Raw genomic sequence first — 24,669 nt, forward strand, 5'->3', positions numbered from 1 at the left:
TATGAAAAGAATTAAGATTTGATCTTTTATTTTAAAATATTGAATTTCCTTCTTTTCTATTATTGTTTGAATTATTGAATTTATTATTTTATTTTCATTATAAAACTTATTAGTCAATTATTCCTTTAAGAGGTGTTTATCTCCTATTATGAACAGTAGTGATTTCTGCTCACTCAGAATAAAACAGTATATCATGGCTTCATTGTTCTGTTTTTATAGCTTGTTAGTCAAAAAGAGAGAAAGCCTATGAGATTATCTTCCATTTTCCAGCAACTGAACCCATAAATTCCAAAATTCCATTTTAAAAAGTCATGAAAGATTAGACATTCAATATAATCTGTTCAAAACATTCTTAGATAAGGACTTACTTATTTTTTCTGATATTTGCCCTTATAAAAATATTTAGACAGTATTCTAATTCATCATCGTGTCAGAATCAAATCTATTTCTGCCAACTTAAAAATAATCCAGATTATCTGTTCTTAGCAGTTGCAAAAAGCTATAGTATATTTGGGAATGAATTTATTAGGGACCTTCTAAGAAAATGTAAACCTTTCTTGGAGGACAGTTCATGAGGTTTTGAAAAGAATATCATGTCTACAATGAGGAATAGTCATTACTGAAAATGTGTTAATTCATGCTAAATTGACCTGTAAAGGTGTTCACTTACAATCCTAATCCTATGGTCATTTTAAAGTTCACATGGGAAGGTCAAGGACCACTAGATGTACCCAAAAGGTCTGGCGGTGTGTTAAGGACATAGAAAAGTAACAAAACTTTTTGTTGTTGTTACTTAGAAAGCAAACCATCATTCAGACAGTGGGGTTTGATGTAGAAATACACAACGTGACCAATGAGGTAGAGGAGAGAGCACCGGAGCTGGACTGCATCACAGGGAACACCGAGATGCTCAGGGGAAGGAAGAAGCACCACACCCTCTCTCCACAGAAAAAAGAAATCCTTCCCCCCAATGTGAAAATGTAATACTAGATGAAGGACGTCAAAGCCCAAGCTAAAATTGTATAGAAAAAGATATTATCTCAAGTTTGAAAATTATGCCATACACAATGTACAAAAGGTTTTAACCACCAAGAAATACCAATAGTGTGAATCTCTTTTGTAATTTCCCTGAAGAAAATGAAAAAGAGAAGCAGGCTGCTGCGGAAAGTGGTGTTTATTTTTATTATTCTCTCTAAAACTTTTATTACCAAAATTCTTTTGTGTGAATCAAATGTCACAGGGAAATGCAGGAAGGGAGAGCAACCTCCAGGCTTCCGAAGGACATCCCCTTTCCATCGGTCCACCGCCATGCCAGGAACCTGCATTACTCCTGCCTTCTCTGAACTATAAAATGGAAATAGTTGTGGAGGGCCCTCACAGATGCATTTGGAGAGCGTATGCCCAGGAAAATGGAATTGAAATGTTTTACTAAGAGTCGAGGGCCCAATCCTTGAAGCAGATGTCTGTAGAGTTTTCTATAGCATGTAATTACAACACAATACGACTCAAAAGCATTTCAATAAAGTGTGGGCGGAAGAGAAGGACACGGCTTCAAGGGCTTCATTAGCTTTCTGCAGACTGGAGCTCTCTGCATTGGGAGGAGCCCTGTTTGCCTAGCTTCAGAATCCATTTTAACCCCCCATTGGGGTCTGGGTGGTCAGAGAGCAACCAGGGTCCTCAGGAAGGCTAGGAACTAGGGAAGAAACGACAAAGTTTTCTAGGGTTGACCCAAACCGTATTCATGGTCTTCAGGGTCATTTATTTTAGTGTCAATCACTGAGGAAATGGTAGGATTCTTGGCTTTTGTTTCTCAAAGAAGTTTCAGGTAAATTAGAGAGATGACAATGACTCAAATCCATGTTGTCCTAGGTGATGATAGGATCTCTGTGTGTCCTGTGTCCTGAAGCTGAGGCTTTGGAAATATTCCCAAAGGGGCGGTGGGGATGGGGTACCTGTCATAGTAATAATGACGAGTAAACACAGTTGTCCAGAGGAAACATCTGTACAATCGTGCATTTCTTTCTTGAAGGTTCCACTGCATACAACTGCGACAAGATCCCACTGTGGGGGCAGAAGGAGCCTGTTTGGCTATTGAAGCCATATGGGTGATGGGGAGCCTCACCCTCGATAACATTAGTGGATTTTTCTCGTTTTTCCCCCCCACATTTTACTAAGCATACTTAAACTCCTTCTTCTACGCTGTATGGTTTTTAAAACATCTTAGTAACAAACTGTTGAAATGATCCCCCAAATTATAGACTTCTCTTACAATGAATGGTGGTGAGGGCAGAGATTCACAGTGGGCCAGAAAGTAAGGGACAGATCTAAGCCCACCCTATGCATCTGCTTGTACTTTAGTCCCCTCGAACATTTGGGCATCAGTGTAGAAGGGCAGACATGAAGTATGTAAGAGCCAGAAGGCAAGCTGAAGAGCCGAGGCATGTTGTTCCAATAGTCAATACAACAAACTTTACTCCAATCACTAGCTTACACCAAGTGTAGCACCAGGGCTAAGAGCATCCCTATCAGCAAGCAGTCAAGGAAGGGAGGGGTTCAGGGGCCTATCCTTTACCTCTGAGCTATTGGCCACTGATAGATTCTGGGAGGGGAAGCACTATCTCTAGGTGTGTACCCACCACCGTGCTATTAGTTTTGTGCCCACTACTGACATCAGGAAATTCCAGCACGTAGCTTCAAAGCCACAGCCACACAGATGTCGTTGGTTTCTTTCGGTGTGTCATAAAATAAAACAAGTAGACACGAGTGTGTGAGAGAGATTTGTGGAGGAAAGAGCATAGACAGGGTGGTAGAGATGGGACATTTAAGGGTGATTGCCATGTGTAATAAATAATAATTATAGAATAGAATCATATAAATTTATATAAATAGAACTTATATAAAAATTATAAAACTATTTAAAATTAAACTTAAAAGTATTTAAGAATTATTTAGAATATCCAGAATACTTCTGGAAAAGGTAAGTTTAAACTTGTGATAGTTTGACAGTATTCACTGTGATTGTGTCTTAAACTGTATTTCCTACCTTGCCAAGTCTTTTATAAGTCCATTATTTTACATTAATAATATTAATATTTTCCTAGGTGTTAGGTATATAGGAAAATTATGGCACACTCTTCTCTGCAGACAACATATTCTATGCTGGATATGGTATAAACACTGAAGAAATGGCATATTCATATATATAGATGTGTGCATGTTTGTAGCACACATATATAATGTATATATGTTCATGCCTATATACAAACACATGTGAAAGTCAAAGGTTGATGTCAGGTGTATTTTGTTATCTCTCTCCACTTTATATAGTGGAGTAGCCTTTCTCATTTGAACCCTGTACTCTCTGAGTCAACCACTCTAGACTATTCCAACTGTCCCCAGTCTCTGCCTCCGAGTGCTGGGGTTACAGGCGCACTACCTCCTCTGCCTGGCACCTGTGTGGGTGACAGAGAGCCCAGCTCTGTCCTCACACCTTCATGGCAAACCTCTTACTCGCCATCGCTGCAGCTCCAGGACTTCATATGTTTAAAGGAAAGTAGGTGACTGGCAGCCAAGGGGTAGAGATGGCAAGTGTCTCTGGTGTGTACTTTACTCTACCTTAACAACGGAAGTGGCCCTGAGGTGTGACAAGAGAATCAGGCAAGATATTGCCAGAAAGATGCTGCAAAAGTTGTAGAATTTAATGATAAATTAGGAGGCAAGTCCCCAGGGCTCAGGGCTCAGAAGGCACATGGACTTGGCCATAGAACAGTCAATAAGCTTTCAGGAAAGATAGACATAGCAGTCTTCAAAGCCTGACTGTCAGCAGCTTGAAAATGAGCGAGCTCATGGCTCTTCACATTGCTGTTTGGGTGTACTGGGAATCAAAGAGTCTAGAGTAGCTTGCTTGGGAGTATAGGATGGGATGCCACCAAGACCAGGGGCAGTGTGAGTCCCCAACGATGAATCACCTTGCAAAGCTGCCCCCAACTCAGTGAGACTTTGAGCAGCCACATAACTTGCCTGTGCCTCTATTTCCTTTTCTGGAATAATATTTTTTTCTCATGGGGTTTGTAAGGATTTGGTAGTTGTTTCATGCCTAGGTTGTTAACTAATATCTCATTTGAACTCAGTAAATGTTGATGCCCTTGTTATTTTATTACTGCTGCTAGGTTGGTTGTGATGTTTTGTTGAGGTTTGATTAGTGCCAGAATGAGGAAACAAAGAAGAGTGTTTTAAGAAGTTTGATCCCCGGAGTGGGACTTAGTGATTAAAGAAATCAAAGAGTAAAAACATTTACCTTCTCAAAGATGCTCATGAGGCTATGGTATTTCAGTTCTCTGTTTCAGGGGTCATTTTGAAGACATTGATTTTCCTGTTTGTACTTGCAGAACTACCAGATCCTTCTAGGACAGGAATAAGATCGAGGCCAGCACTTTCGACATTGTATTTTGTGGGAATTTTAGAGAAGTGACTGAGGGTTTGCCTTGGAGAAAAGAAAAGGATTTGGGTGTCTGAGGCACTTTCCCCAGCTCGTTCAATATGGAGGTCCTTTGCTTCTATTTCATTGTTGGAGTCCTGCATATTACTTAAGAAGACCTCACCTCTAAAGATGGGTTGAAAGTCATTCATTCTTCTGAGCCTCTTTAGCTTAAGATGCGGAAAAGAATTCCAGAATTACTCCAGGTGGTACAATCTTCTATTGAATCACTGTTCTCTTTGCCAGTTATACAAAGGAATCTATTATTGCCTGATACAAGACCACTGCACCCTTGGATATTGGCATCATCAAAAGAAATACACTTCTAAATTAACAACTTTGTACAAAAAGAATCTCTAAAAAACAAATTACCGTTGACATTGGCAGATGACTCCCCTCTTCTCCCACTTCTCCGGAAACTGCTCGCTCAATTTTCTTCAAGTTGGTGTGTTTGCACTGTGACTCTAGTTTCATTAGGCTAACACTTAGATTAAGAAACTTGAGATGAGCAGGGTGGTGGTGGCACACACTTTTAATTCCAGCACTTGGGAGGCAGAGGCAGGCAGATTGCTGTGAGTTCGAAGCCAGCCTGGTCTACAGAGTGAGTTCCAGGACAACCAGGGCTGTTACAAAGAAAAACCCTAACTTGTAAAATTAAAAACAAAGGCAACAAAACATATCAGGCATTGTTTGGCCTTCCTTGTTGGTCTTCCTATTGACTTCTAAAGCCACAAACTTTTGTCAAAATGAAAAACTCTTATTTCTCCTAATGAAAAACACATATATCTGAGTGACCTTATGATATATTACTCTGCCCTCAGTTTGTGTGTCCTCTTTAAGGACAAGCTTGTTTGAGACCTCCTACTGACTCGCCTACTTCATTCTCAGTAATTAGAGATGATCTTGGTCATAAAGTCTCATGTCTTCTCTCTGCCTGGCACACTTGACTGTAAGGCTCAGGCTCACAGAAAAGCAGTATCTGACAAAAGAGCATGATACATATGATCTAGGAGAAGCATGCGACTCACTAGTACATCAGCAGGTGAGGCCTTTGCCTATGGAATGGCCAGGTTACAATAATGTGGACTTTAGTTTCTTGCTGCTGTATGGACTTAAGGAGGCCTTTACCCTCTGAGTTACTTGAAGGTAAAATCAGTGTAGAACAGAAAAAGTTGACTTGGTAGTTAATGAATGAAGGTGGTGAACGAATTAAAATTGTTCCTTGTGTTTCTAAGACCTATCAGAGAGTTTGGCATATATAATAGACATGTTCAACAATTGCTTTAATGAGAAAATAAAGTGATTAATTTTATTTTCCTTTGCAAAACAATGGTTGGTTTATCAAAACCAAAAATTCTTCTCGTATGTATAATACCACATTCATTCATTCATTCATTTGCCATTGGAACAGCTGAATTGGCTCATCTGAGGACACTGGAGAGACATACACCTCCTTTGCACAATCCTGAAACACCCCAGCAAAGGTGCCTGACTAAGACAGTCTTCCTTGTGTTCCATACTTGATATGGGCATTGTCAAAGATTGACCCAATCTCTTTTCATCAGGATATTTGATTTCCTACAACCCTTAAAAGATTTTTCGCCCAGGGATTTGCTTTAGCTTGCTAAGTGTTTAAACTGAACAAGCAAACTCAAGTGGGTCATTTTCTGTAGAAGAGCAGAATCCCATCTCCCCTTGGCAAACCATTCAAACACAGAAGTATGTTTTACACATTCTCACAGACACATCTATAATAACCAACCCCGGAGTTGCCACTTTATCATCCAAGAGCGTAAGAAAATAATGCATGTGGAGGCTTTTTATTTCTATTAGACAACATCTCTCTGTTTAAGAACACTTTTGACTATCAGCCCCCTGGTGTATTATGAGTAAACAGCAAAGACTTCTATGAAACCTGTACTGCTGAGTGTCAGGTGGATTAATAAAGATAATTGGGCATTTTATGACTGTCTGATGCTCATACACTTCCTTCAGGAGGTCAGGATAACATTGCCCGTGTAATATCCACGATAACCACTTACGTTAACATGAAGAGAGCACACACTCGTGGGTGAGTCACAGAGGTATAAATATGGGTCCTCTGGGACTGGGGTCTAGTAAAGGCACACACTGACTCCAGCAAGGCTGAGGTCCACACTTGCAGGAGGCGGTGAGTAAAAGGGGAAGAAGGTGAGGATGCCTTAGCCTGGCATCAGGATGTGATTGCTGCTGGGCAGGGGTAGTAAGATCATCATTCTGGAAGGCACTAGAAAGTGGAAATAAAATGTTTTGGGGCAGCTAGGATAGGTGACATCTTTAGTAATAGTCTTTATGGCTCCCATAAAACAGGTGTTAGAAGGTGAACACCCTTTCTCCCTCAAATGGAAAGTACCCAGCAATATTCCCTGACAACAATATTATTTTCTATTTTCAGTTAATATGGCCTTTATTATATTAAATAAATCATTTGCACATTTTTTACCTTTTCATTTCATTTTAGACCTATTCGCTGTACTCCTTTGTTGATTGACTTTCCTTGATTATAGCTTCTCTCAGCTTTAAATGTCAGACAAACAAATAAAAAAACAAAGAGAAGCAAAGCTAACCCCAGAAATAAACTAAGAGGAGACAAATGCAAGAAGCCCTCTCCCATGGCCCTGTTTCCCAGCTCCTTCCATGTGATCTGCTGCCGCTGGAGGGGCCTTTTGAGAGTCAGCATTGCTGCCCGGCTGCTGGATCACTCCAAGCATTACCGAGCCATCCTCGGTGAGCAGGGCCTGACTCTCTGTCTGTCTCATAGCAACTCCTATCAAGGTAATGGACCAAGAATCATTTCCACTCGAAACACAATCCTTCTAAATGAATCATGAGACGTGGTTATCTCCATTTTCCCATAATAACCCCAAGAAGATGATCCTCTGGCTATACTCTCAAAATTGCCTCCTGTTTGTATTTATTTTACTCCATTTTCCCTTTAATTTTCTATATAAATGTGCCCTGTCGAAGAGGGCTGATAGTTTTTTGGTAGCTATTGTTATATTTGTAACTCGTTTTCCTTGGCATACACCTGATGGCACCCTTGTTAAAGGGCACTCATGTATGACCATACAGCTTCCCCAAGGCTGCTAGGTTTCCACGTGGGCAGACTGAATGTTGAATGCCAGGGAGATACACTTCCCTTTTAGAGAGATCACCAATCGCATCCATTTTTACATCTTTCACGCCATTGCCTTTGTTCTGTGTTGTATTTAGAATAAAAGTTTCAAAGTCAGGGGACCTTCAAAGAGTCAGGAACAAATGATCCTGGGTCATTTTTCATTTCTTTGTCAGTTTGGATTCAGCTGTCTAATACTAGGTCTTGTTATAGTGATGGAGACTTTCATCTCGATGCTTTAAGGGTCCGTCTTTTCAATATTCTGATCTCTCCCCTGCTTTTGAAAGTATTGCCTTGGGAGACCAACCACCCTCCTCTGTATGTTGAGACAGAATGCCCCTCTGCAGAACTTGAAGCTTAGCTGCCTCTTCTTCTCCCTTCCTACCCACCCCTACTGAGCCTACTTGGTCTTTGAGAACACTGACTCTTATTCTTTTGTTTTCTTATTTATTATTTGAAAATTTTGTTCTTGCATATGACACATCTTGAACATTTCCCATTCTTTTATGTCCTACAGTTTTATTGTTTCTTTTTTACCAGTTCATCCCAAGTCCTGTTATCAATCACTGCAAAATTACCTTCTCGAATCTCTGCCTTCAATTTCATTGCATGCTCCAATACCTGTTTTCTGCCTGGGGCCACATTTGCTGTCTACTTTTCTTCTTTCCCATCCCCAGGGACTTCACTTCCGGCCCACAGACATATGCTTCTGTCCCTTGGTTTCTCTGAAATGTCAACACTCCTGACCCTTTCTTCTGGCCTTGGATGTCTCTCCTCCCTGGCTCTTTTCCATCTCCTGGCCTGTGACTCTTATGCGCTCTCAGCTGGCACATCTTTCTCCTACATGCATTGCTCTAAGATGATGTCTTTCCTTCTCTCTGTGTATTTCATCTCTTCTGGAAACGTCCAAAGCTGATCTACAGACACATTGTTCCTCTGAGCTCCTGCTCCACCATTTCTCAAGGTCCCTTTGGATATTGCAAGATCGATTTTGAAGTCTAAGTCTTACATTCTTTTGGCTTTTTCTACAGAGATAAAAATGTCATTGGGTCCCAAGAAGTTTTTTATTTCTGAGTTGGAAATAAGTCAGGACAGGGAAGAACCAGAAACTAACCTTTTTTTTTTTTTTTTTTTTTTGGATTTTCGAGACAGGGTTTCTTTGTGGCTTTGGAGCCTGTCCTGGAACTAGCTCTGTAGACCTAGTCTGGTCGAACTCACAGAGATCCGCCTGCCTCTGCCTCCCGAGTGCTGGGATTAAAGGCGTGCGCCACCACCGCCCGGCTACTCCTAACCTTTTAGTTACTTGAGTACAGTAACTGTTTCTTAAATCAGATCCTTGTTCAACATAAGCATTTTCTTCGGCAGGTAACATTCTCATTGAGACACCTATAATCTTCTAGTTTCCCTATCTGTCTTCTATGAGGTTTCAAGTATTGCAGACTCAGGTATGTGCTGGAGAAAAGATTAGGAAACACAAGCCCATTTCTTAATTAATATGCATCATAAAGATGATCTTACCAAGTTCTTCTTATTTTCCATTGGACAAAATCTAGTGGCACTCCCATCCCCACTCTCAAGGAGATGGAGAAATGTCATCTATAAGGAAATCTGGGAGGGCAAGGAAAAGCATTGGGCAATCCATAGCTTGTGTCACAGTTCTCTTGTGCCTAGCAAATATCAACCCCATCCCCAAACAGAGCACACCTGTGACACAATTGAGGTGACGCACGGTCACACCCAGATATGCCATTCATCTCAAGGATGTCTTGGCAGAGGTTTTTCCTCTCAGGTGTGCTAGCCTCACCCACAAGCCCACCCAGTGACGCATGAAGGAGCAAGGGCAAAACTGCTGTCTCAAAAATGTTTATCCAGAGAAAATGGAGGAAAGGCAGGTTCCATGTCCGCCTCCCACAGATGCTGTGGGCTCTGAGAGGTAGACTTGGGGTGATTTCTACGCTGAGCATCTGCAAAGCTCTTTGGTCCTGGGGAAATTTTGTTCGCTGGGAAAAATGTCCAGATTTTCTCTCAGCCCAATAAGTGGCCTGGAGTTCCGACTTGCCATTTGTTTGACAGGAAGGGCTATCATAGAACGCAGATGGCTTTTTGTTAGTTCCATGTATTGAAACTTAAAAGCACTGAAAGTCTTTATTTAGACATTATTTTTAGAGTGCTAATTTTGTTTTATTATTGTTCATTTTTAATTGACATGTATAAGATTTGTGTATGTCTCTGGTGCACAATATAAAGTTTTAGGATATGTGTACACTCTAGAGTGGCTAAACGAAGCTACCTAATATAAGCATTGTCATATGCAATTATCACATATAATAGTGAGAACACTTGAAACCTACTCTCAGGTACTGTTCCTTTGTACATATACTGCTGTTCAATGTGACACTCATGGTTCTTGTATTTAACTGCACCTTAAGTCCTTTGACTAAGTACCCTCTTCCCAGCCTTGGGCAACCACCATTCTACTCTGCTTTTAAGAGCGAGCCAACTTTGGACTCCACATGCATGTGAGATCTGGTGGTATGTATTTTCTGTGCCTGGTTAAGACTTAAGCTAATGTTCTTCAAGTTTATCCCTGTTGTTGAAACTGACAGGGCTTCCTCCATTTTTATGGCTGAGTGGTATTCCGTCATGAATATGTATTTTATATATACCACATTGTTCATTTCTCAGTTAATGAGAACTTCAGCTGCTTCCACGACCGCCGTGAGTAATGCTTAAAAGAACAAGAGAATGCAGGTGTGTAAGCATCTATTTAGACATGCCCAGCAGTGAGGCAATTTGGTCACACAGTAACTCTCTTTTCCTCTTGATTTAGAATCTCCCGATTGCTCTCCATAGATGCTATGCCAATTTTCACTCCTTCCAACAGTGTGTAATGGTTGTTTTTTTCCCTCAGCTACAAGTCTGATATTTGTGTGTGTGTGTGTGTGTGTGTGTGTGTGTGTGTGTGTGTGTGGTGTGTTCAGAAGAGAAAGTCAAAAGACACTGTTCACTTTATTTTGACACAGGCCTAGAATTTGTCAAGCAGACTAGGCTGGCTGGTCGGTGAGACCCAGGGATATTGTTACAGCCACCTCTCCAGCACTGAGATTTCAAGTATACTACCACCGCATGCCTTTTTCAAACAAGTTCTGGGGTTTAAACTTGCATCCTCAGAGTTGCAAGGTTAACACTTTCCTGACTAAGCCATCTCTACAGCCTCAAGTCTGATACTTAGTCATCTCGTTTCCCTCACACAGTTTGTTGTTGGCCACCTTAAGATTGGTGACACAGTAAGTGTGGATGGGTGGCTTCTTTTATGTCATACTTTGCCATAGGTCCGAGGTACAGTTGTCTTACACTGTGGAACTCTGAAGAAAGCCCTAATCTATAGATGCTCACATTCATTGTATACAATGGTTTGATGTTTGCATGACTTCTTCCTAGCCTCACACATCCTTCCCATCTTCAGGGTGTGTCTAGTATCGTCTGCTGCAGATGCTGTGCCCATAGTTACTGTGCTGTATTGTCTAGAGAATAACGATCAGAAGGAAACCTCATGTTCAACACAGAAGTTTTCATTACAGACCAACAGGTATAGTAGAGGGCTGGTCGGCTCTGCAGGGTAGGAACGATGGGCATGGAGGGACGGTTGCTCTTGGTAAGCTGAACAGTCCTACTAGGCTTTCATATGTAAGGTCCCTTTTGAATCAATCTCTTTGTACTTGCTTTAAGACAGAAGTGGTTACCATTGGCCTGCTTGCGAGTCTGTTCATCTTTGGTCACCCTTCATTCCCTCCATCCATTCTTGATTGAAGATTGTTTCAACTCTCCCTGCACCCACCCTGCTCTTCTACTTCCTTCCTATTGTCATAAAGCCACTGCCTGCCACCATTCTGACCACGTCTCCAGGAAGGCAGACTTCCTTCCATGTGACTTCAGAGCAATTAGTTTGCAGTGTAGTGGCAGGACCTTCCCTTGTTGTGTTTCTTTATTGTCGCGTGACCATAAAGAAAGCAACATTGTGCGTGGATCCTATTCTTCTTCAAGTGTCGATATATTTCTTACTCTGCCTTGCCTTAGACATTTCTAATTGGACTTATCGTCCAATATGGATGACTCTGCCTCTGTGTTCAGTCAGGAACGAATAGCATCATTGGTTCAGAGCCACGTAAGTTGGTAAACACTGTCACCAAGATTCAAACCCAGGAACTGAATTCCAAATCACTTTCGTTTGAAAGTTTGCCTTTCAAAATTTTATAACATTCCAATTTCAATACTTTCTTGCATATCACACATATGCAAATCGCTCAAATGTATGAATATTCATGTAATTGGCATATTTCACATCACAGACTTCATGACAGATCACATAGCATTAGAAATGCCTGTCTTTAAATACAGTTGATCTTGCTTCTGCTGATTTTAAATGGGTTCTTAGTTTGTAACTTCATTTTCTAACCGTGTTGTACATTGTATTTTCAAGACAACTAAATTAAATGTTTTATGTTGATCTCCTTGGTCTTCTCAGATTCCACTTGTCGTTTTGCTTTGACACAAAGAGAGCTTTCCATTCTGTAGGATGAAATGTACAAGTGCAGCTTGGGTCGCTAGAACTCTTTATTTCTCACTGGGATGAAAAACAGGCTTTCAATTTTATAGCGGAGAAACTTCCAGAACATGCTATGAGCAAATTCTCTCTCAAGCCCTGCTTCTTTCCCCATGACTTAAGAGCAAATGGACCACATTTGAAGTGAGTAAGTGGCAGAACACGGCTCCCCACAAGGGGATTCCAAGGTGCATTGAAAGGCACACTGATATGCCTGACGGAGACGGTCCTTGCAGGATGTCACGTCTCACAGTGGGGGACATAGGCTGGTCTGCCTGCTAAACTGCTCCTCTGATCTGTGACTGACACTGTGCTTTCTTTAAAAATACAACTTGTTTTTTCCCCATGCCCCGTGGTTTCTCAGCCTCAAGAGTATTTCATGGGTTTAGACTAATCTTGTCTTACAGTATCATAACCTCTAGATTCTTCGTTATCATCCATTTCTGATACTCCGACTGCATCTGTTCACTTGCAAACTCAATTAGAAGGCTTGGTCTGATTTTCTCTTTGATATTAGTGTAGAACATTCTGGCAGGACTTTGAAAAAAAGCTCTGACCACAATGTGCAAGGACATCAACCAACAGGGCTGACAAGAGTCGGGTGACAAGAGCCTGCCTGTGCCTTCGACGTCCACACAGATTTGTGCTGGCACACCGGTTGATACACAGCTTATTAACCGGATCACCAAGCACGAACACTCATCCATAGGTGAGCCACATCATCATCCAGCCATCAGGACTCAGCCAGGGTTCTGTGACGTGCTGAACGTATCAGTGGGACCGTGGGGATGCATCATTTTTATTTAGTTCGCAAGAGGTAGATGGCTCTAGTGTTTACACAGTTGCTCCCCTTGAAAAGGGAAGCGAGTTTGTTCTTATGCAGTTGCCAGTATAAGCTTCTTCTCGCCTCTCATAGCCTGGTGTAGACAATTTTAGTTCCATGCCGTTGAATATTCCCCAAAGAGCCCTCAAAGTTCAGACTCGGACTCCTTAACATGAAGCATGTATATTTGTGCTGCAGGTGGGACACTGTGATTTTGCCTCTGGGGTTAGGGGTCATTATGTGTTCCCTCAACATGCCCTAAACACACACACACACACACACACACACACACACACACGAGAACTGAGTTGAGAATCTGGGAAATGCACCATCGCTGCTCTCTCACAGGTACTGGGGAACAAGCATTGTGCATCTCCAGGTAATAATTACCAGTTAGGAATAACAGGATAGTCAGGCAGAAGGGCAGGAGGAGTTAAGAAAAGCTCCTCAGGGGACTGTTGAGAAGGGAGAGCTGCTAAGCCTCTCCTTTCTCGGTTTCTGAGCTGAACTTTTGCTCACAGCGGGTGTGTTCAGGCTCCCTCCCACACCCAGGCTCCCTCCCCTGCCGCTGTGCAGTCTGTTAAGTGAACAGAGACTTTATACTGAGAAAGGAACATTTCTCTATTTTGGCTGTGAGTTGTTATTTTTAAAGCTTCATCCTCCAAACATTTCCCCCATCCTTGTTTATTCTCCTCACTAGACAGAAGATGTACGACTTTTTTTAAAAGGAACTGTGCACCAAGAAAAACCCACCCGTGGTCTGCACTCTCCAGCCACGGCCAAAGGATCCTTTGATGTGATCACCAATCGCACCCCAGGGTCCAACAGTGTAGCTTCCAAAGGTTCCTCTTCCCTTCTCCTAAACCCCCAACCATCCAGATTTACCATCTTCATCTAAGTGCAGGTGGCACTTCTGATATTCGGGCTCAGTGGCCAAGCACTCTCTTAAAGACACATTCCTTTATTTATCAGGCTTTCTCTGCCAGATACTTAAATGCTGTCCCTTGTGCGTGGACACTCCATTGCATGTGAGAACTCGGTAAAGTTAGTCTGAGAATATTAAACCAGTTGCTTGACTATCGATCCAGATTGCATTTGGGGGACTTGATTTTCTATGTAGAGGCTCTTATACCTCCTAAAGGAATATATCCATCATGTGGTATTTGCCTTCCTCCTTGCCATCTTGTTTCCATTCTTGACATGTTACCAATACTCTTGCCTCCTTTGGCCTACTCTGATGTCTAACCCAACAACTGGTACAAAAAAACAGTTAAACCTGTGCAATGTGTTAACATAGAACAAGAAAGGAAGATAAAAGAAACTGCTGTTGATATTCTGTCCTCTGGTTGGTAGAGCTGTATGGTTTGATTTACCAGTTTGGGTCTAAATTTTTTATCAGCAAAACGAGAAAAAGCAACATGTTAATTTGCTAGATGTGCATGAATGTATCAAAAATCCCTTGCAGATTACAAGTCAGCATTATAAAGTGACAATAAGTTCCATAAGTGACAGTAATAAAAATTGCTTGCTACCTGGATGAAAAATACTAAGCTCAATCCTATCTTACCTGTTGAACCAAAATAATACCCAAAGGCTGGTTGTGCTATGATCATATAAAAATCTCATGAAGTCTACTTCTTAAATGGGTGACTCTATAGTATTTAGCTTTAGCTCAATAGAGTTGTCAGAAAAATGAAAATATCTCAGATGATCAAAGATTGATACCAAAATAGTGCGGAACTTCAATTAAGGAAGCATAAGAGAATTGTCATATGCTATTAGAACGGGGACTGACTCATTTTGTTTTAAAACTATCAATGAAAAGTTTGACTGCAAGGAATATTTTGTAGAAGAAAATACCAAGAACAAAATCGAAGGAAATATACGACAAACCATGAAAGATAGCTCTAATGCAAGAGTAATGGCTGCAATATAGAAAGAGTTCTTAATAATCAATATGAATATGACTGACAACCCTGAGGGGAAATGTAGGCAAAGGATAAGAACAGGAAGGTCAGAGAAAATGTCACGTTAATTTACTCCACAGGGCTGCCAATGTTTCTCCATAGTAAAATAATAAATCATGTTCTTAACCTGTGGGAAGCCTACATATAAACCTCAGGGTGAAAATAAAAACTTTTTCTATCTATTTTGTATTTATAAATAATAAGCTTTTTGAATGTTATATTTAAGTAGCTCACCAAAATCAATAAGCATATCCTTTTACCTAGGAATTCCATTTCGAGAAGTTGGTTTTCTAGCTCTCTGTACACGACATCAGAGACAAACATGAAGATTACTTCTTAATGAGTTGTTGCATCAGCACGATGCCTGAATGCAAACTACATGCCAGTGAAGAAGGAGGTGGCCTGGAAGATGTTCATCGTGTCCTGCTAGCGGTGTTTTGGTCAGCAGTGGTCCCCCAAGACCGTATCACTCAGAGCCATCACGGCTATCTTACTTAGACAACACTGCCTGATTACAGATGTGTTACTCAGAAGGTGTTCCCATCAAATGACACCTGATTGCATGGCATTGTGTTCAGTGTTAAGCTACTCCTCTGTTGAGAAGAGTAGAGAACTCTGAGACTAAAGCAAAACCTAAGACTCACAGTGCATTTGTGATTATGTTTGAATTGCTTGTATGTTTTATAAATGTTTGCTTATAGATTATTTTTAACTTTTTTCTGTATTTTCAGTTCTTTAAATACATCATACCTTAAAATGAATTAATTTCTCTTATATATATAGTATCTTATTTAATATCTGAAACAACCCCATAGATAAGTTACAGGTGCATGTGATAGCCCCTTGAGATTGATCATTTACTAGTCGCTAACACAAATTTTTTTTTGATTTTTTGAGACAGGTAATTCTTTTTTTAATTGACTTTATTGAGCTATACATTTTTCTCTGCTCTCCTCACTGCCTCTTCGCTCCCCTTCAACCCTCTCCCGTGGTCCCCATGCTCCCAATTTACTCAAGAGATCTTGTCTTTTTCTACTTTCCATGTAGATAAGATCCATGTATGTCTTTATTAGGGTCCTCTTTGTTGACTAGGTTCTCTGGAATTGTGATTTGTAGGCTGGTTTTCTTTGCTTTATGTTTAAAAGCCACTTATGAGTGAGTACATATGATAATTGTTTATCTGGGTCTGGGTTACCTCTCTCAAAATGATGTGTTCTAGCTCCATCTACTTGCCTGCGAAATTCAAGATGTCATTACTTTTTTCTGCTGTGTAGTACTCCATTGTATAAATGTACCACTTTTTCCTTATCTACTCTTTAGCCGAGAGGCATTTAGGTTGTCCTGGGTTCTGGCTATGACAAACAATGCTGCTATGAACATAGTTGGGCACATGTCCTTGTGGCATGATTGAGCATCCTTTGGATATATACTCAAAAGTGGTATTTGTGGGTCTTGAGGAAGGTTTTTTCCTAATTTTCTGAGAAATTGCCACACTGACATCCAAAGGGGCTGTACCAGCTTGCATTCCCATTAGCAATGCAGGAGTGTTCCCTTTACCCAACAACCTCTCCAGTATAAGTTGTCATCAGTGTTTTTGATCTTGGCCATATCAAGTATATGATATATAAGGTATAAGAATGGAATCTCAGAGTTTTTTTGAGTTGCATTTCTCTGATGACTAAGGATGTTGAACATTTCCTTAAGGGTCTTTCAGCCATTTTAGATTCCTCTGTTGAGAGTTCTCTGTTTAAGTCTGTACTCCATTTTTTATTGAATTATTTGCTCTTTTGATAACCAATTTCTTAGTTCTTTGTATATTTTGGAGATCAGACCTCTGTCTGATGTGGGCCTGGTAAAGATCTTTTCCCATTCTGTAGGGTGCCGTTTTGTCTTGTTGACCATGTCCCTTGCTTTAAAGAAGCTTTTCAGTTTCAGGAGGTCCCATTTATTAATTGTTTTTCTCAGTGTCTGTGCTGTAGGGTTATATTTAGGTAGTGGTCTCCTATGCCAATGTGTTCAAGTATACTTCCCACTTTCTCTTCTATGAGGTTCAGTGTGGTTTACTTTATATTGAGATCTTTGATTCATTTGGACTTGAGTTTTGTGCATGGTGATAGATATGGATCTATTTTCATTCTTCTATATGTTGAAATCCAGTTATGCCAGCACCATTTGTTAAATATGCTTTATTTTTCCATTTGATATTTTTTTGCTTCTTTGTCAAAAATCAGGTGTTCGTTGGTGTGTGGATTAAAATCTAGGCCTTTGATTCAGTTTCATTGGTCTTCCTGTCTGTTTTTATGCCAATACCAGGCTGTTTTCAGTACTGTAGCTCTGTAGTAGAGTTTAAAGTCAGGAATCATGATGCCTCCAGAAGTTCTTTTATTGTACTGTAGTGATAAGAGCAGTGGGGCTGCATCCCCAGCACCCTGGCCGCCTGCTAGCTTATGCCCGAAATAACAACACACAAACTCTATTCATTTAAACACTGCTTGGCCCATTTCTATCTAGCCTCTTCTAGGCTAATTCTCACATATTAATTTAGACCATTTCTAATCATCTGTGTTGCACCCCAAGGTGCGCTTACCGGGAAGATTCTAGCCTACGTCCATCCTGGGTCGGAGCTGAGTCACGTCTGTCTGGGAGAGCGGAGCATGGCATCTCTGTCTGAGGCGTCTTACCTCACTTCCTCTTCCTCCCAGAATTCTGTTCTGTTTCCTCCTCCCACCTATGTTTTAACCTATGAGGGCCAGCCAAGCAGTTTCTTTATTGCTTAACCAATGAAATCAACAGATTGATATATGACACTCCCACATCATTGTACAAGATTTTTTTTTAGCTATCCTGGGTTTTTTGCTTTTCCATATGAATTTAAGTACCATTCTTTCAAGGTCTGTGATGAATTTTGCTGGGATTTTGATGGGCATTGCTTTTGGCAAGATTGCCATTTTTACTATGTTAATTCCACCTACCCAAGAGCATGGGAGTTCTTTCTGCTTTCTGGTATCTTCTTCAATTTCTTTATCCAAAGATTTAAAGTTCTTGTCATACAAGTCTTCACTTGTTTGGTTAGAGTTACTCCAAGATAGTTTATGCTATTTGTGGCTATTGTGAAGGGTGATATTTCTCTGATTTCTTTCCCAGTCCTTTTATCATCTGTGTACAGGAGTGATACTGATTTTTTTGAGTTAATCTTGTATCCTGCTACATTACTGAAAGTGTTTATGAGCTGTAGAAGTTCCTTCATAGAATCTTTTGGGGTTGCTTATGTAAAGTATCATATCATCTGACTTCTTCTTATCCCTTTGATCTTCTTTTGGTATCTCATTGCTCTAGCTAGGGCCTCAAAAACTGTATTGAATAGAAATGGAGAGAGTGAACAACCTTGTCTTGTTCCTGATTTCAGTGAGATTGCTGGCTAACACTAATTCTTGAAGCTGAGTCTATAGTACAAGATAAAATCCTGCCTTACCCTGAGTGACATAGATTACATGGAGTTGACCAACAGTTCCCAACTCTTACAAATTGATTCCCTCTGTCCTCCTCAAGTCCATGGTAAGGCATGTCTCTCTTCCAATCATGCAGTCTCTTTTCCTGAATTAATCCTGCATCTCTTAGGGCAAAGTTGAATGCCACTGACTAAACCAGCCTTCACGTGCCATTCCATGTAGCATCAGTGACACAGTCTATAGCTGCTTTGGTTTTCCTGGTCCCAAACAGCATCCCAAAATGGATGGAGGACACTGCATATGATTGAAAACCCATAAGCATCTTAGTATGTAGGATCTTTCCTCGCCCCTATAATATGTGCAATGTCTAAAATGTAGTAGCAGCTCCATCCTCACACCCGGACCATAAGTATCTTTGATTACCCCTAAGCCAAGAGAACTCCACATTTAACACAGCAGATTTGGCCATTGGACATCAGAACTCTTGTGATAATTTTAAGGTTTTATTGATGAAGAATATTTTTCTCTCTTGCCTTCTCAAATTTAAATGGATGCTCACACTCGGTGAAAGAAAGTGGGTTGCCGATGTTCACTACAATTTGGAGGCTGGGAGAGTTTTACGGATGTGAGCCTTACGTCTTGTGGATGGTTTTTCTGTACCTTAACGCCTTTTAACCTTTTTTTTTGTAGGAACCAGGGTAAATGTGTGGAGGGCATGGTGGAGATCTTTGACATGCTGCTGGCTGCGTCAACTCGGTTCCGCATGATGAACTTGCAGGGAGAGGAGTTTGTGTGCCTCAAGTCTATCATTTTGCTTAATTCAGGTGAGTCACTAATCTGAAAGAATTTGATGGTGGGGGTTTTCTGGGAGAAATGTTTGCTTGTAATTTTCTTTTTAACTAGGAGCCAATTTACTCAATATCAAGTATAATGGTAGACATTGAAAGAAATGATATGTATTTGAAATAACCTGTAATCATTCTAATTCGAGACACAGAACCATGTTGATCAACTATGGTATGTGAAAAATGTTTGTGTGTCTGTAGATAGTTTTACATGCTACAATGGAGCCAGACCAAGGAGCAGTCCTTTCAAGTTGTGATGCATATGGTCCTGGATGCACAACTCAACTGTGCAGTGTGTGCTTCGCAGGCTCAAGGCCCTGGGTTCAGTACTTAGCACCAAGAAGAAAAATGATGTCATCAAGATATGAAGAAAGAGTGGTTGGAAGCAGGACATGTTTCTGATTAAAACTGATTAAAGGTACACTTGGCTTAAAGTTTTAGAAAAATAAAATAGATAGAACCGTCCTCGACTGGAGGACCACGGAGGGCTACAACAAGGCTTCTGAAAGGGACCTTCATTCAGGCGGAGTGGTTCGTAGTCCTTGGCTCTCATCCCTACACAGGCCTCAGCTGAGGAAGCCAAGCTAGGAGCCACTGCACTTGTATTTATCTGCTCTGTTTCTTTCCTCCTCTTTTCCTTCCTTTCTGTCCCTCCCCTCCCCTTTCTTTTCCCTTTTCTTTCTTTCTTCTTTTCTCTGAGGTTGGCAGTTAGACATGAGTGTCACCACAGGTCACTCAGATAGAAACCGTGGCTCAGCCTGAATTGACACTCTTACCCTTTCAGCCCCTCCGAATACTATACCATGGAGATGCCCTTATCCAGGGCCGTCTGTTCCACAGCTCCATTTGTTGTATCTCAGTGTCACCGTCTCACAGATATCACATCTGTTCTCAAGCCTCTGACTTGTTTTAGTTCCTCACACCATGCCTGGTCTCAGATTTCTCAAGTAGAGCCACCGAATGATCGTACCCAGAGTGAATCAGTTCTCTATCCCCAAGGCTGTCTCATCCTCATGACCCCAAACCCTCCCCATCTCCCCCCCCCCAGGACAATTTTCTACTTGGGTTCCCCACCAGCGCTAGGCACCCATATTCCTTAATAGTTATCATGGCAATCATCTTCACTTATCAACCGAGTAACGGAAATTGGGACTATTACTCTAGGCAAGTACTAAATTGGGGTGCGAAGTTCCGTGGAAAACATAATAAGGCGCGATGGCCACTCGGGAAGTGATTATGCTGCATTCAAGTTCCTAGTCCCACTCACGAGCATTGTGCTTTCTCATTTGAGCCGTTTGTCCTGCGCGTTGAAGGGTCCAGATCCCACAATGGCTCTTTATTGGATGACTGTTCTGGGAGGAGAGCCACTCGCCTGCACGGCGCCAGGTCCCGATCCGGCTCCTTCTTCAGTGGAGGGCTGGCACGTGCGGACAGCCCGCATGTGGGCAATCTGTTAACTTCAGGGACAGCATGCCTGACAAGTGTTGGGAACTTCTTTTCTGTTTGTTTGTACTCCTACTCCAATCGGAAAAGAATACCCCAGAAACAGGAAGTTAAGTTGTAGAATCAGCCCAGTGGATACCTGTGGTCCTAAAAAAACTGTTTCCCACACACATGTGTCCCTTTTCCTACAGTTCTGTTGTTTCTGCTCTTACGGTGGTGCTGATGCCTGTTTCATATTATTGCAAAAATTAAAGATGAAACACTAGATTTGTGGGCTCTGAATTTTTATAACCCAATGGAATAAAATGTTAAGGTCTCACCAGAAATCCTTTATAAGACTGACCCGGAACCTCATCCTGTATTTCCTACTCCAGAATTGGGGTCCCAGCTCAATCTTAGTGATTGGTCAAGCCTTCACCCCCTGACTTTTTTTCCTACCCTCCATCTCAGAAGTTCTGTATACATGCGGGACACTGTTTGGGAAATAAAAGGCTGTGTCTACCGCAGAGTTGACAGTTATCGTTTTGTGAGATGATGGGTAGCTGCTTGCCTTTGCCATCAAGGTCAGTACTGCCGGCTCAGGAGAGCTGTAACGAGGCAGACACAGACGCCAAGCCCAGACAGGCAAAGCCGCTCTTCTCACCACAAAGTGAGCAGTGTTCTAGAAAGAAAGGCCCGTGCCTTGCACAGTTCCTCGTGTCTGCTATTGTTCCTGGAAAAGCAGAGCCAAAGACGGCGAGTCTCTGAGACACAATGGGCCAGTACTGGGAAGCCTTTTCAGAGTGGAAAAAAAAGAAGTCTGCCACAGACGGTTACTGCCATCAATTACCGCCCCAGCGCCCTCCCTCCACCCCACACTCCACACACGATTATAACTCTAGGAGTTCCAGATGTTTCTAAAACCTTAACCAACTCACGGCTTTGAACTGGGACAACTCTTGACTTCTCATGAGATTGTGACTCCAGGAACCTCTGACAGAGGCCACACAGGCTGTGACTCAGGGAACCTGGGTAGAAGATGGCTGCCCATCTCTGGCTAAGCCTCGGGGGTTGGGAGGGAGGAAGTTCATGTCTTGTGCCGATTCGCTGTTACCCAGTTCTGAGAGTCTGTTCACAGTGACCTTGGTTTGGAGGCAGAATCGGGAGAAGTGAAGGACTGTTTTGAGGGCCTGTTCAGAATGTCTTTCTAGAAGCCCCAAGAGGGTCTCCAAGGCCAGAATTCCCACAGAAGACCTCCTCACCGCTGTTTGGGAGGAGACAAATCCCGTGTTAGTTGGAATGATTTACTTGCTTGCAAAAGCTCGGGATCATCCATAGCACAGTCACTGATCCCGCATCGAAGGAGAGATGTGGTCTTGGCTAATGCAGACAGGCCTTAGCGAAAAGTCAGTGCTAGCTTCAAGGCTTTCTGAGAACTAACTGGACGGAGTCCAAGAGGAGGACAGTAGGAAGAGGACAGACAGCCTCAGGGCAGGAGCCTGCAGAGGAGCGGAAGTGAGAGGAAGGGCAGGCATGCTAGCCACGGGAGGAGGCTGAGAGCACCTGCCGCACCTGGCTGCACACCTCCTTTTGTCCAGTGTGACGTCAGCTCCTTTCATGATCATTCAGACAATCCCACTGCCTCCAGGTCCAGCTCCATAGTGAGTCTGCCTTCTCTGGACTGTTTGGCTTCTTAGTAACTCATGAACTAGCCTTTTGATAGCTGCCCAACTTTATTTCTTTCCTAAAAGCTCTAATCTATTTCTTCAGTAATTCTGTATTTATAACAGTCTTGCCGAGGTCTTCATGTCAAACATGCCCAAATGAATGTTCTGATTTTGTGTGGTTTTTGTCTCTTTAAGCAGAATCATTCTCTCTTTTTTTTATATGTGTATTTCCCAATTTCCCTAAGAATGGTTTGTTGTTCCTTTTGTGTTTCTCGTGGTCATGGGGCCACATATTGTCAACAGACATTGGCTCATGTAACCCCTTAATAGATGCCTATTTGCTGAACATTGCAGGGGCATATCCTGGAGAATTGTCATCTTTCTAGGCTCTTCCTCTCACTCTGAAGTACATGCCTTCTCTGGGTTACTGAGGACAGGGGGACAATGACGTAGACATGGAGGATACAGTTAGCAGAGCACAGAAGGCCGTGTGCCATGAAAACTCTCGTTGTAAGAGTAAGAACCTGGCTTCAGCTGAATGGATCTCCGACATTTATAATGAAATGTTTCAGTTTGAAATCCCCCAGGTAGGCTCCCCAAAGAGTGGAGAGATGCGAGGATAATAGTAGCAGGGACTGTAGCAGCTACCTGGAGACTTCGTAAATTGTGCGGCTTAACTGATGCAGGATGACCTTGATCTTATGGGTTTGACCTTGACCTTGTGTTGACAGACCACAGAGACAAAACTGCAGGATCCCTGCACGGCACTTAATTGTGTGTCTTCTTAGCCTCACGCCCCTTCCAAAAACTCCCGGGCAGGTTGCTAACCGGTCAGTGAGTGCTTGACCAGCCTTGGAAAAGTCATGTATGTGCAGTTAAGCCTTCAATTCAACTTATCAATTATGTCTATCATAATAACTAATTTTTGGAGCCACCTTTTACCCGCACACACACTTGCACGGGCGTGCATGCACACACACACATACACCCTACAGTTCTGTATATTGTTTTCTAGAGAACCTGTCTCACTGTCATCTCATCTCAATCTCTGCCAGCTTATCCAGCAGAGCCCAGAGAGTTCCTCCAGTTCCTGCTTCCAGCACTCTCCCTCCTGTCTGCCTTACTCCATGACCCACAGGCCAGTTCCGGCTACCCAGAAGCCTCAGTCCTTCACCACCAGCAGGCTTTCTGGTTGCTCCTGGAGTATCTCCTGCTGTTGAAACTTGACACCCTTGATTACCTATTCTCCCCAAACTCAACTTCCACTGACACTTGTCTTTCAATGGTAGAAATTCAAAAAAGGAATTAAGAACTAATAATACTGACAGCCCACTGAAAGTCCAAGGGAGAAAAGAGTTGGAGAAACTAAATGACAAAAGCCGCTAAACTGTGTAGCTTTGGTATTCATTTAGGGATGGAAGGCAAAGTTAAAGAAGATCATGCATGTCACACATACATTTTAAAAGCATAGCAGCTGTCTTCTGTTGCCTGGCTCTGCTGTGCTAATATGCAAGTCCTGTTTTCATGATACCTGATGAGGCATGATGCACATGATGGTACCTGATGTGCATGAGGCAAAGCTGATGCAATTCTGTTAGCCTTTGCTGCCCTCATGAGCAGGCGCATTCTTGTTAGAGAAACATTTAATTCATGATGAGTTATAACAAAGTTTCCATCTCAGAGAGGCCCCCACCCCCGTCACCCCATTCTGGATTATTTGTACTTTGTGTTATTAGATTAGACATGCCCTTGGAAGCATTTAGATTTTCAAGTTTAGAAATGAAACAATGATTTAGAGAGGCTCTATGTTTAGATAAAAGAACATTTAAAAAAACCCATATTGACTTTAAAACATCAAGGATTCATTAGCTCTCCGCAGTCAAAAGTTCCTGACAAGAACAGGCCTGGGAAATAGCACATGGACACATCGCCCAGATGCCAGTGCTGTCACATCAGAAAAGATTCTACTATCTCTTGACTTTTTTGTGATGCCAAGCATGCTCACCACAGAGTCTGCTTACTGTCATTATTTTGAGATGAATGGCACTTCATGGTTGCCAAGTGGTTCACTGTCGGTCCCTCTGACTGAATTCTGCAGGCAGCAAAGTCCTCTCAACTTTTGAAGCCTTTCTATTGTGACAGTTTCTGATTCAACCTTAGAGTTCTTGGGTGATAGGGTTTCCCACAAGTAGACTGTGACCTGGCCTCTGTCTTTGGAATGGTCTCAATTCAGAAAATGGACTCTGCTGTTTACTTGAAGGG

At 42.0% G+C, this 24,669-nt stretch overlaps 1 protein-coding gene across 3 annotated transcripts in view; it reads left to right on the forward strand.

Annotated features, from left to right (window-relative positions):
- Positions 1-24,669, forward strand: part of Esr1 (estrogen receptor 1) — a 256,296-nt gene that overhangs the window by 203,371 nt on the left and 28,256 nt on the right. For all 3 annotated transcript variants that reach the window (XM_041680332.1, XM_041680333.1, XM_041680334.1), the window contains exon 6: positions 19,164-19,297. In XM_041680332.1, coding sequence (XP_041536266.1) covers positions 19,164-19,297 — 134 coding nt within the window. The remainder of the gene's footprint in view (positions 1-19,163; positions 19,298-24,669) is intronic.

The sequence above is a fragment of the Microtus oregoni genome, unplaced genomic scaffold, assembly GCF_018167655.1.
Source record: "Microtus oregoni isolate MIOR12 unplaced genomic scaffold, Mior012 000033F_ref0000390, whole genome shotgun sequence".
Classification (NCBI taxonomy): Eukaryota; Metazoa; Chordata; class Mammalia; order Rodentia; family Cricetidae; genus Microtus; species Microtus oregoni.